The sequence below is a fragment of the Arachis duranensis genome, chromosome 10 (assembly GCF_000817695.3).
Source record: "Arachis duranensis cultivar V14167 chromosome 10, aradu.V14167.gnm2.J7QH, whole genome shotgun sequence".
Classification (NCBI taxonomy): domain Eukaryota; kingdom Viridiplantae; phylum Streptophyta; class Magnoliopsida; order Fabales; family Fabaceae; genus Arachis; species Arachis duranensis.
In genome coordinates this window covers 103,676,337-103,688,507 of record NC_029781.3, presented here as the reverse complement: position 1 = coordinate 103,688,507, position 12,171 = coordinate 103,676,337, and the positions used below count along the sequence as shown (strand labels likewise).

The following is a 12,171-nucleotide window of genomic DNA, read 5'->3' as shown; positions in this document are numbered from 1 at the left end:
TCCATCAATGGATAGGTCAAATATATGAGCGATATCTTCTAGTGTCACAGTAGCCTCATCCACCGGCAATACAAAGGTATGAGTTTTTGGCCTCCACCTTTCCACTAAAGCAGCTAATAAGGGATAAAATCCTCTTATCACCCCAATCCTAGAAACGTGGTAAAATCCCCTTGAGCGTAAGTAGTCCCCGATCCATCTCACAACGTACCAGAGACTTCTTATACACAGTACACATATGAAAAATAATTTCTGCATAAAAATTATTCTGACATATCCATTAGAAGAATTACTATTAAATATAATGGATGTAATCATTGCAATGGAACTAATAAATAAATGTGCTTGGTATGTACCTGTTTTGAAAATTTTAAAATTTTACTCTCTAAAGTCTCTATAGAATACTTCACTTTTGTATTAGAAAAAATATAAAAATAAAATTCAACCAAGAAGGTTATAAGCTAAGGATGTATAGAAAAATTTTGGCATATCCATTAGAAGAATTAATCTTCGAAATTTAAAAACAATGAAACTGCCACAAAAAGCCCACGTCCATGAACCCATTGCAAAGTAAGGAAGGATTTGCTTATACAACAATATTTCTCAATCATCAAGGCAAAATTATGTTTTGCTGTTTCGGATTCAGTATACAAAATTCTCTCAATTGATATTAAAGGAACCAATGAGTTACATAAGACGGCCAACATAGATAGCTCGCGGATATTGCTGTTGCAGCCGTGGCCATTGAACAAAGAGTTGATCAGCGATTCGCAGCTTGTACAGAAGCAGTCCACTCAAGGAGAGCCTCCTCACTCTCGCAATACTCTCGACATAGAAAATTGATGACCATCTGATCCCAAGTACCTACCAAATGGTTAAACACAATTCAGTATCAGCTTAATAAATGTGTTTCCTGGACTGATTTTTATTTTGTACACTCATTAGATGTGTAAGATTCACATGAGACGGATTCTTCTAAACCCCATTTAATGGTGAATGATTGTGTGTTGGCTCCGCATAAAAAACAAAATGAGGTATACAAGATTTCATTCAGCTAAACTAGTCAAATAAATTGGATAAACGAAGCAAAAGAGATGAAAATATAACAAAATGAAGGGAATGAGAACCTTAAATACGAATGCAATTGCACAAATGGGAATGCAAGTTCCAGGTCCATTGCAAAGTATCTGAATAGTACCAATAGTTAATATAGAAGAAGAGTGACAGAAATTATGGACAGAAGAAATTAAGGATAGACATAGTACAGTACCACTTCAGGTCTAATTTTAATCATCAGCCATAGGGCATGTAACATTGCAACTAAAGTAGTCCAAATTGAGGTTATATAAGATTGACCAACTTCCCTACTCCGATATATCTTCATGAACTTTCCAGCATTGGTTATCGGTGTTCCATTCTGCAATAAAACAACAAATATTCCTGATCAGAATCTATAAACCATTGTCAATAAGCAGAAGTAAAATTAAGAGCACATCATTAAGCAGCTCTTCAGAAGTTAATGACACAATACAGAAATACTGATTTATCTTTTATGAGAATGTACTTTATGACAATAATTTCCACCAAGTTTGATAAGCACTCAATTAGACCCCTGAAGTATAAACTGCTTGCAACAAATCACCTATGAATCATAGATATATACTCCTGGAAGAAATGCGAATGGAACACAGGTACATTTACGATCATAAAGTCAAGTCTGAAGTCTAGTTATTCCCACCTCCAAATACAGTGGACTTCAACCAATATATTATCCTCAAAGAAAGTTTCACGTAATCTCTTTATTTTTCCTTATAATAATCATTGACAGAGACAATATACAACATAAAACCTTAAACTACCATTATAGATTCATATAGAGTGCAACAAAGGTAAGGTGCACAAGTTCACAAACCATTAAATCTTATATTCCAAGATGCCACCAATCTCTTTACGATTCAAGACTTCATTCGACTAAAGGCACCCAACTACCATGTAGAGCCCCAAAAACACACAAAGCACACCACAAAACACGGTGTTCTTGGGAATAACTGTGGCAAAGTTCACTAATATATAAGGCACTTCTGGAGACAGACAAAAATAGTACCTCCGCTGCAAGGGAGTTCTCCAGCAACTCGGCCTTTTGCAAACTCATGTTATCAGTCGCAGCAGCTATATAGAATCTTGGGTAAAACCTATCTTTCTGTAATACTGCCAATAGATCAAGCATCTCGGCAGTATGACCTCCTACAGAAGAATAAAGCCAAAACTTCATTGCAATTGAGGTAAAAGTATTGTGATATGGATGGAAAGGAAGGAAAATAAGCTCAAACCTGATCCCAAAATAATGAGGGTACTAACAGGTTTTTGAGCTCTTCTGCTCATAGGCCTGCTGCTACAATATATGACAAAAAGGACTCGAACCAAGATCAATGTGATAACAAAAATGACACTTGAAATGATGGCAGAAAAGAATCAACATACTAGAAACAATACTTTCATAGTATAACATACACAAAGAGAGATAACTACATTGTTACATACTACACATAACTATATACATGTGAAAGCTGGAAGAAGAAACACAAAGCCTAAAGGACTATATTTTACGCCAGCAAGCATTGGAGACTAATCAATAATGTTTAGTATTTTGTTTGTATAATCTCATAAGTAATGCTCTCTTGTTTGCCTAAAGCACGAAGAAAATTCGGAGGAGTTTGACATGCTTATGCTGCATTTGCTTCATCAAACAAATAGAAAAGGCACTTGTTACTACTAAGCCAAACATGAACAATACATGATTGATGAATACAGCTGCAAGTGAATCCAATGTCTAAATACACAACAAACTAATCAATCAAATAATAACCGCAAAACCATTTTTGTAACCACATAATCATAATTATTATTATAATAATAAACCTAAATCAATAATAATTAAGCATAAAACATTATTCTCACTTGATGATATCAGAATTAAAAGAAACAGGATCATTCCATCATCTAGCAGTAGGTGAGTGAAATTCAACGGAGTAATGATAGGTTTACCTGGTAAAAAGGATAGTAAAAAATCCATGAAAGATTCGATGGTGAACACCATTGATAGATCGATGCAGCCAGAGAAAGCTGAAGAGTTAGATCTGAGAGAAGAAAATCGCAGAAATGGTGAAGAAGAAGCAGAGGAGGGACAAAACAGCGCAGGAAGCGGCGAGAGAAGAAGCGTTGAACCGGAGATGCGCCGGCGGCGGCGGTGAACGGAAAAGCGACGGCGAACAGAAGCAGATGGCTAACGCGAATCGAACGCAGACGGAGAAGAGATCGCGTAAAAAATGAGATACGCAACGGTGGAAAATGAAAATTAAATTAGTGATATATTTTTAATTTAGTAGTTTATAACTTTATATTTTAAAATGAGCTTAGAATAAATTATTTAAATGAGTCAAACTAGTCAAAATAAACTTGGAAGCATTTCCTCTTGGCGCAGAATCACTTCAATCAGTTCTTAAATTTCCAGCACGCTATCTTTGCTAGATTCTTCCGTTCCAATCTGCTTCATAGACGGTTACAATCAGAGTGATCCTTATGGTAACGAACTTCCTTCCCTTCCTTCTTGTTCTGAACGATGAACTGTGTGAAAAATGTTTATAGCGTTGTTTCTTTTTCTTTTTTTTTTTCAAGGGTTTTTGATCGGTGATGATGTCAGGAAATGAACCACTTGAGTGTTTCTTCAATTCGATTAGTGTTGTCAAAGTGAATATTAGGAAGGCCGCAATGGATCTTGAGTGTTGTTGGGTGAAGCAACTTTGCAAGTTTCAGATTTGTGATGCGAAGAAAAAGGGGTTCTCAATGAAGGTACATGTGAATGAAGGTGAAATTTGGAGTACAGGGTTGAAGGAGAAGGAGGTTGTTAATGGCTTAATACAAGCTCTGCCATTTTCTTTCAAATCAGGAGTAAAGAGATCTCAGAAAATGGACGGTGAAGATGAATTGTGTTCTTGCATGAAGCTCGCTGTTTTGCCTGAAGAGAAGCTAAATGGATCTAAGAGTCAGTTTGTTAGAACTACTTTGGAAAAGGGTGACTGGGAGACAGAAGGGAAACATGTTCCATTGAAGTGCATGATGGGTTTTATTGATCAGTTGTGTCAGTCTCTTCCACATTTGGATAAGGTAGTGCACGAAGATCGGATTGATTTCGGGCAAACATCCCCGCGGCGGCCTTCTTCATCTCGGTTTAGTTATAAGAAAGCAGTTGCAAAATGGCTCAGATTAGATGTCAATGATTTCATGAGGGAGTTTAGATTTGCAAAGGTAGGTGGTGTTCCATCTAGTGTAATTGGACTAAGCTGCAAATCAAGAAATTAAGATGGAGATGGTAGTGCAACCCTTGAAAACAAGGAAGCTGAAGGTATGGCATCTCTAATGGTGCAGAACCTAGAATCTCTTTGCTTGTGTTGTGCACTTGTGCTTTTAATGTTTAAATTGTGAAATGTAGTTACTAAGATATGCTTTGATACATGTATGGATATGTGTGTTCGCACTTTCGCATACGTTAGCAGAAGGATAGCAATATCATTGTGCCTAAACAGGTGGAAATAGTCTCTTTACCAAACATAATGAATGGCTAGTAGAGTTTAAAATGATGTCGGATTTGACTTATGAGTTTTGTGATACATACAAAATTATTGAGGTACCTCAAGATGTGTATGACAAACTTTTATTTATGTTGTTATCTGAAATGACCCTCATCTCATCATCTTACAGGAAAGAGGTTCTTTAAGGAGCTTGACAGAGATAGCAATGCCCATGCAACTTCAGAAGATCTGGTGTATGTTTGGTTTAGCTTTTAGAAAAACTACCTTAAAAATAATTAAGTTGCAAAAAGTTACTTTCAGAAGAATTAGTTTGTGTTTGGTTTGCATATGAGTATGTCAAAATTAAGTTTAAAAGAATGATTTTTTTTTTGGATAGAGAAAAGGACAAATAAGTCCCGGATTGTTAATATTTTCCTTTTCCTGGCCAGGTTTGACATCTATATCACTGTTATTTCTGCTCTCTGAAAACCGGATTGTTAAACTTTTATCAAGTGGCCGTTTCACTCTATTTGGAGTTTAATGATTTTTTTGCAGTCAATGTAACTGTGCAACAATGTTGGGGATAATAGAGTAGAATTCTAGACTTTTAGTTAGTGTTGAGATATATTACATTATTTCTCAGCTTCCATACTAATTCCGATTCATTAGAAAATATTCACCTGGTGTCTGTATAATGTAGCCCAATTTTACAGATTAATCATCAGAAAATACAGTCAATTTTCCCTCATATTTTCTTCAATTTGGTAGTTACTTCCCTTTTTGTCTTGTAACTTGCAACTAATGTCCAGGATCCATCCTTCATAACTAACCCTTATCTTTTTCATACCCAGGAATATTTCGTCCGAGACAGCAAGCATAGCTGCTGTTCCGTCACCCGATGAAATACCTGCTGGGAGTGTTCTACGGTCAGCCATAGCCGGTGGCCTTTCATGTGCTTTTTCTTGTGCACTAATGCATCCAGTTGATACAATCAAGGCAAGTTCTTTAACTTAATGAAATCTCTAGTTACCGCTGAAGTTGATATATTTGTCTGCTTACATATTATTAGATGTGATTGAGTGATTCCATAATCCTTTCAGAGTTTTACATTTTGTAACAATTTTGTAAGGGAGGCCTTACTGTTTTCTTGTTTGGTGTTGTAGACCCAAGTACAGGCATCAACGCTATCACTCTTTGAAATCATTTCCATGGTTCCACAGATTGGAGCAAGGGGTTTATACAAGGGATCAATCCCTGCAATTCTTGGGCAGTTGTCAGGGTTGCTTTTTTAATCTCTCTCCTTTTTCTTCCCAGCTTCGTTTCTAATCAAAATAAGCAGAAAAGAGAGGAGGCAGCTCCTTCAATTATTTAAGTTAACAATGAAACTGTAATTTTTGTTTCTTGTCTCATGCATGTTTTTCATGCTACAGTCATGCCTTGCGAACTGGGATATTTGAAGCTAGCAAGTTGGTATTGCTACATGGTTCTCCAACAAAACTTCCTGAAATCCAGGTAATTAGTACATAACTACATATGTAACTTTGTATGTGATATATAATGTCAGATCATGGTTTTATTATCTTTCATTTTTCATTTACTTTGTGGTTTTCAGAAACGTCCCATCAAATCAATCTTTAAGTTTAATCTTGTAGCTTTCCTAGACAAACCCTTAATTAGTATATTAGCATTTATGTAGGTAAATTCTATATTATCATTATGTAGCACAATTTTGGGAACAGTTACGCGGATACCCAGTGAGGTGTTGAAGCAGCGGTTGCAGGCAGGACTTTATGACAGTTTGGGTGAGGCATTAGTTGGGACTTGGCGCCAAGATGGACTTGGGGGTTTCTTTCGGGGAACTGGAGCTACCCTTTGTCGCGAAGTTCCATTTTATGTTGCTGGCATGGGTCTATATGATGAATCTAAAAAGGTATGTTGTTTCCAAGCTTAATGCTCAAAATGGTCTTTGAATGATTACGTATAAGTTCAATTTGGTCTCTAAAAGATCCAATGTTTCAGTTTGTTCCCTAAAAAATAGAACACAAGTCAAACTAGTCCTTCTGTTAGACGTTGGTATGTCACTGTTAAGTGCAACGTGACACGTTAAGAACATAACATGTGGCATGCTTTACCTGACACGTTACTCAACAGAAGTAAAGGAAGTTCCAACTTAACTCACATTTGTATCTTACAGGACTCAATTGATTCATGTTTCTTGGTGTCTCTTAAAGGACTTGAGACTTGAATTTATTCTTGGAAATTACGAAGGTTCTTGCACAATAAAATTGTTTGAAAACTAGCATAATTATTGAGGCAGATATTTCTTTCTATTAATTCCAGTTTCTATTCAGCCACAATAAGATGAATAATTTTGTGTAAACATGAAGCCTATATAGAAGCTGGATAGTTTCCCCTTTTTTTCCTCTTTTATTAGGTCAGGCTAACCAGTTTATTACGCCCTATAACTAAGAGCCTGGCTTGTATAGGTAACAGATATAGAACACTAAATAAGCGCAGAGAGAGTTGAATGAAAGCTTGGTTTATCCACTTGGATTGATGTCAATGACTGCATCAACCATGGAAAAACAGAAGAAATGATGGAAAAGATGCTCTGCTAAGATAGATTGCTCAGGTAGCCCAGTCCCTAGCCCTGGTGAAAGAAAAAAGACTCTAAATTCTATGCATATAGACTCTGCATTTTATGATAATTTGAGTGAATCTTCTTAACTTCCATACTCCATAGTATTTAATCCTTACACTTCATAACATTTTCCTATATAAGTCATGTTTGTTGTGGCATTTCTTAAGGCCGTTCAACGACTAATACAGCGGGAACTGGAGCCATGGGAGGCAGTTGTTGTTGGAGCTATAGCTGGTGGATTGGCTGGTGTCACCACAACGCCCTTTGACGTCATCAAAACTAGAATGATGACTACACAGGGTCAGTCTGTCTCAACTGCCGTAGTTGCCTTATCTATATTACGGCAGGAGGGACCTCTTGCCTTATATAAAGGTGCAGTTCCCAGGTTCTTTTGGATTGCTCCTTTGGGTGCCATAAACTTAGCAGGTTATGAGCTTGCAAGGAAGGCCCTAGACAGTCTATCCGGCAAACAGATGTCGCAGAAGAAGGCGACCGGATCGGAGTAATGTGTTATTCAAGCTCTCATATTTGGTGTTCATTGCTGCTCATATTTTGGCTCTCAATTTGCCAGCATCTCTGTGACTGTCCAAGATGCACATTTTGATTCATTGTTTTCTTGTATCTTGTTCTCATTCATTTGTAGCAGAATAGTTCAAAACTATTTCATAGGTACATTAATAATTAAATTGCCTTCTTTTCAGAGAGAGAGAGAGAATAAAAAGGGCAGTTAATTCCTTGAGGTAATGAACAGATTTTGATTCCTGAATTTCTGTATCTCGGCTTTGCTGGTCTTATAGTACATTCCTATGCTCAGAGCAACAAGAAATTTTAGTTGGCCTGTGGCTCATTTGCCTAGTTTTCAAAACCATGAATTGTTTTTTTACCTTTTTTTTATTTTTTACTATTAAGTATTAATCAATTGGTTTGACTCACTCTTAGCAGGGGTTTTAAGTTTTTGAGATTTTAACCACTTAGGTATATAGAGATTACAAAATCTCTGGTACATATGATGCATATAACATGGTAAAAATTTATATACAGTTGTCTTTATATGAAATTGATATTTAAAAAATATTAAATAATTTAATAAATTTAACTAAATTACTATCTAATGATTTTTAACTATCAAACTTTACATAAAGATAATATAGCATGTGAGTCTTCATTGTATAACATACACTCAGTCACATCATATTTCTCTAAAATAACTTATAGCTATTAACTCTAATCAAATTTTAAGGATATTAAAATCACATGAAAAGTCACCAAAAAAAAATCACATGAAAATGTAATCAATTTGTATTGGTCGAATATATTCATCTGTCTAAATAAATATTAAAGAATTGAATCTCATCTTGTTTAGCCAATTTTAAATGAAATTTTGATCCGTAATAAATTAATCATCAGTAAAAAAAAAAAAAAAGAAAAGAAAAAAAAGAAGAAAGAAGTATGTTGACACATATATTACAGTACATAAGATTATTGAAACTCGAAAAAACGAAAGGAAAATGCCACCCGATAGTAAAAAAGACACGTGTCATACGTATAGCAGTGGTGGCGTAGAAAGCGCTTGCATCTTCCACCACGTATAATGGGCAGAGCCACCGTAACCGCTTTATGATTCTCAATCAAAAACCAAACACATCCATCAATGATAACGCTTTCATTGCTCTTTCTTGTGCCACACTACTCATCATTTATTCAACCTCAAATTTCCATAACAATAATATCATGGGTGCAGAAACTTTTCTTGAAATCGTATTGGCCATTTTTATACCTCCTGTTGGTGTTTTTCTTCGTTATGGCTGCGGAGTAATTACTTCTCTTTTTCCCTCCTCTCTCATATTTGATCCAAAATTCTTATCAACAGATTAATCTTAATTAGTGGCTTGATTATCTAATTTTCTTCTTGTTCCTTCATTTTTTGTTTCAATGTAATTTTTTTCTGTACTTGTTTTGGCAGGGTGATGAATTATAATGTTTAATTGTTCTTATGACTATTAATTTTGGTTGTTACAATTCAATTATAAGTTTTTTTTTTCTAATCTTATTTGTTTTCTTGGAAATATTATTGTAGGTTGAATTCTGGATAGATCTGGTGCTTACGTTACTTGGATACTTACCAGGGATTATATATGCCATTTATGTATTAGTTGTATGATATTAATAGTTAGATACTTCTTCATATGTATATTTCTTAATTAATTAATTTATTTCTTTTTCTTTTTCTCTCTCTTATAGTACAGTGCTTCATTTTCTGTTCTTGTTCTCTCTAATGAAGTATAAGGACTTGGTAGATAGTTTTTGTGTGATTATTTATTTATTTCCGAGTTAATTTAAGGTGCTGAGTGTAAAATTAAAGCTCTTTCAAAAAATTTAATTCATATTTAAAATGATCACTCTAGCTTAATTATTCTGGAGACTTTATAACTTTACTAAATTTTTAACTACATCTTTATATTTTTTTTCTTTCGATTGAATTTTTATATCATATAATTTTTTTTAATTTAGTTTTCTCGTGATAAAAATGTTTGAAATAATAGAATATTCTATAAAAAAAAATTGAATATTTTCACAATTAGGGTAGAAAATCTAGTTAAAGACACTTCTATATTTTAAAAAGAAGAATGTTAAGGGCTAGTAATTTTAGTATTTTGTAATTATCAATTGACTATTAATTATATTTTTAATGGTATGAGATTATATTTAATGATAAAAAATTACTTATTTTTTTTATGGTTAAGTATTGGTCAAAAAATATAAAATTACTGGTCTCCTAATTTTTTTCTTTTAAAAATTCTAAAAAAAATTTGTTATTTTGTTCCACATTCACACAATTTTAGTCTTAAATTTCTAGTTTTTGAATAATGTTGGATGATGCAATTGAAGAAAGAGATGGTACCACAGTGGACCTTCAGGTTATGATCCTACATTAGATAATTCAAAATCAAAAGACGAAATCGGTAATGAAGAACGAAAGAAAGAAGGAAAAAAAAGGAAAAGTGACTATTGGTTTGAGTGTGTAATGAATTTTGTGCATATTTTTATTTTTTTCACAAACAGCTATTAAGTTTCATTGTTGTGTGATGAATTTTCTGTTGAAATTTACATACGATTATTTCATGTTATGTCCTGTTGATTTTTCAGTCAATATTCTAATTTTGTGTTATTGAGATTGTGATAGATTTTTCTTCAAAAGTTACTTATGTGATTATATATATGTGATTAAGCATATATCATATTTTTATGTAGGTAATATTTAAGTTGTGATGAATTTTTTTTCTAAAGTTTTATGCTAGTGACGTCGAGGGCATTGTGATGAATTTAGTTATTTTTTGTTTGGAAATTACAATAACTAATAGAGTGAATTGTTGAATATATCTATTGGTTTGTGTTTGATAACGGCCTCCAAATAAAAAATATGAAAATTTTATCTTAGAATATAATTTTTATGTGTGTATCTCAGAGAAAATAAAAAAATAAAGAAAAAAAATCTCAATTCATATGTATTTATTATAAGTGGAAGATAAAAATATATAAATAACTTGTAAGATTAAATGGTTTTTGGAATAGACACCAAAAAAAAATGGTTTTTGGAATACCTAACTATTAGTATTTTTAAGATTAATTGTGATGCTAGTTATTTTAGTTCGAGTGATAGTGTTGGTTTTGCTTATGTTATTAGAAATTGTAATGGGAGTTGGTAAAGAGGGTGCTTGGGAATGATCAAGAGTAATAGTATTTTTCAAGGAGAATTGTTTGCTATTTGGAGATGATATCTCTTAGCTTAGAATGTGGATCAACGAAATATTATTTGTGAGACGGATTGTGCAAACATGGTGGCAGATACTATGACAAAGATAAAATTTCTTTCACCTTAGAAGGAGTTTAAGAGTAGTCTTAAACAGAACTAATCATCTATTTAAACAGTTTTTTATTTTGTTTGTTTTGTTTTTTTATTTAATTTATTTCAGTCACAAAAAAATATTTGATATGTTTAATGTTAACAGATATTAAATTAAAAAAATGATGTATTATAAAAAATTAATTAAAAATATAAAAATTTAATTAAAAATTAATAAAATTATAAAATCTGTAGAGTAATTAAATTTTTATTTTTTATTTTCTTAATGTATTATTAGTTGCAACCGTTTTCTTTGAAGATACTACTAGGAAAGCCAGCTATTTTAAAAGAATATTAATGAACGTATTTTGGTCAACAAATTTTAAAAAATTGAAACTCGGATATCCATGCAAGTAGATATTTTGTTTGTGCTATGTTTGTACTACATTGCATTAATGAATCGGCTTTTTTATAAGAATAAAAATATATTTTTATTTTTAATTTGATTTTTTTATTTTTAATATTTTAACTGTATTTAATTTTAGAATTTAATTTTAATATATTAAAATTTTATATAAAATATTAATGATAAAATTAAAAGTTTTTAAAAATAAATTTAAAAAATAAAAATGTTAAAAATAAAATTAAATATTAAAAATAAAAAATATCAAACGTTAAGAAAATATATTTTTTATTTTTTATGTAATTATTAGAGCGGTATGGGTTCGGAATATATGTATGTATATATGTATATTATGAATGTACGTACTCTGGTCTTTATGAACTTCTGGTCTGTACTGACCATGATACATTGATATGTATTTGCTGTATCAAGACTCAGTACATTGATGATGTATGTATACTTGTATATATTAAGTCCAACAGGCATGTGATTCATTTATTTATGGATCGGATGTGTACCTTATCTATATTGCATTTTCTTTTTCAAGTTTACATTGTATGTGGATTATTACTTATGTTATTAATGCATGGAAGTTGGAAGATGGTGATTTTTTTTATTTCCTAATAAAAATATTTGATATTTATTAGAATTTAATTTTTATATATTGTTAGTATAAAATAACATACTAGCAAATAATATATTAGTATCTTTATACAAA

General features: G+C 32.5%; 3 protein-coding genes across 4 annotated transcripts; 2 read left to right on the top strand and 1 right to left on the bottom strand.

Annotated features, from left to right (window-relative positions):
• Nucleotides 1–467: 467 nt before the first annotated feature.
• LOC107471625 (uncharacterized) lies at nt 468–2,463 on the bottom strand (the record flags this gene model as incomplete). Its single annotated transcript, XM_016091118.3, has 5 exons — nt 468–861; nt 1,125–1,184; nt 1,268–1,414; nt 2,102–2,241; nt 2,328–2,463. Coding segments are annotated over 5 exons (660 nt in total), but the record flags the coding sequence as incomplete, so codon positions are not given.
• Nucleotides 2,464–2,969: 506 nt separating this feature from the next.
• On the top strand, nt 2,970–8,071 carry LOC107471817 (probable S-adenosylmethionine carrier 2, chloroplastic). 2 transcript variants are annotated; one of them, XM_052255214.1, is made up of 9 exons: nt 2,976–3,338; nt 3,479–3,579; nt 3,673–4,399; nt 4,756–4,819; nt 5,417–5,561; nt 5,729–5,844; nt 5,996–6,077; nt 6,262–6,495; nt 7,374–8,071. In XM_052255214.1, the coding sequence occupies exons 5-9, from the start codon at nt 5,538–5,540 to the stop codon at nt 7,710–7,712; spliced, it is 795 nt and encodes a 264-aa protein (XP_052111174.1). In that variant the 5' UTR covers nt 2,976–3,338; nt 3,479–3,579; nt 3,673–4,399; nt 4,756–4,819; nt 5,417–5,537; the 3' UTR covers nt 7,713–8,071. The 2 variants fall into 2 exon arrangements, with proteins under 2 accessions (XP_020989314.1, XP_052111174.1); XM_021133655.2 differs by having other exon boundaries at nt 2,970–3,579; nt 7,395–8,071.
• Nucleotides 8,072–8,743: 672 nt separating this feature from the next.
• On the top strand, nt 8,744–9,431 carry LOC107471762 (salt stress-induced hydrophobic peptide ESI3). Its single transcript, XM_016091252.3, has 2 exons — nt 8,744–9,018; nt 9,284–9,431. The coding sequence occupies exons 1-2, from the start codon at nt 8,824–8,826 to the stop codon at nt 9,365–9,367; spliced, it is 279 nt and encodes a 92-aa protein (XP_015946738.1). The 5' UTR covers nt 8,744–8,823; the 3' UTR covers nt 9,368–9,431.
• The last annotated feature ends 2,740 nt before the right edge of the window (nt 9,432–12,171 follow it).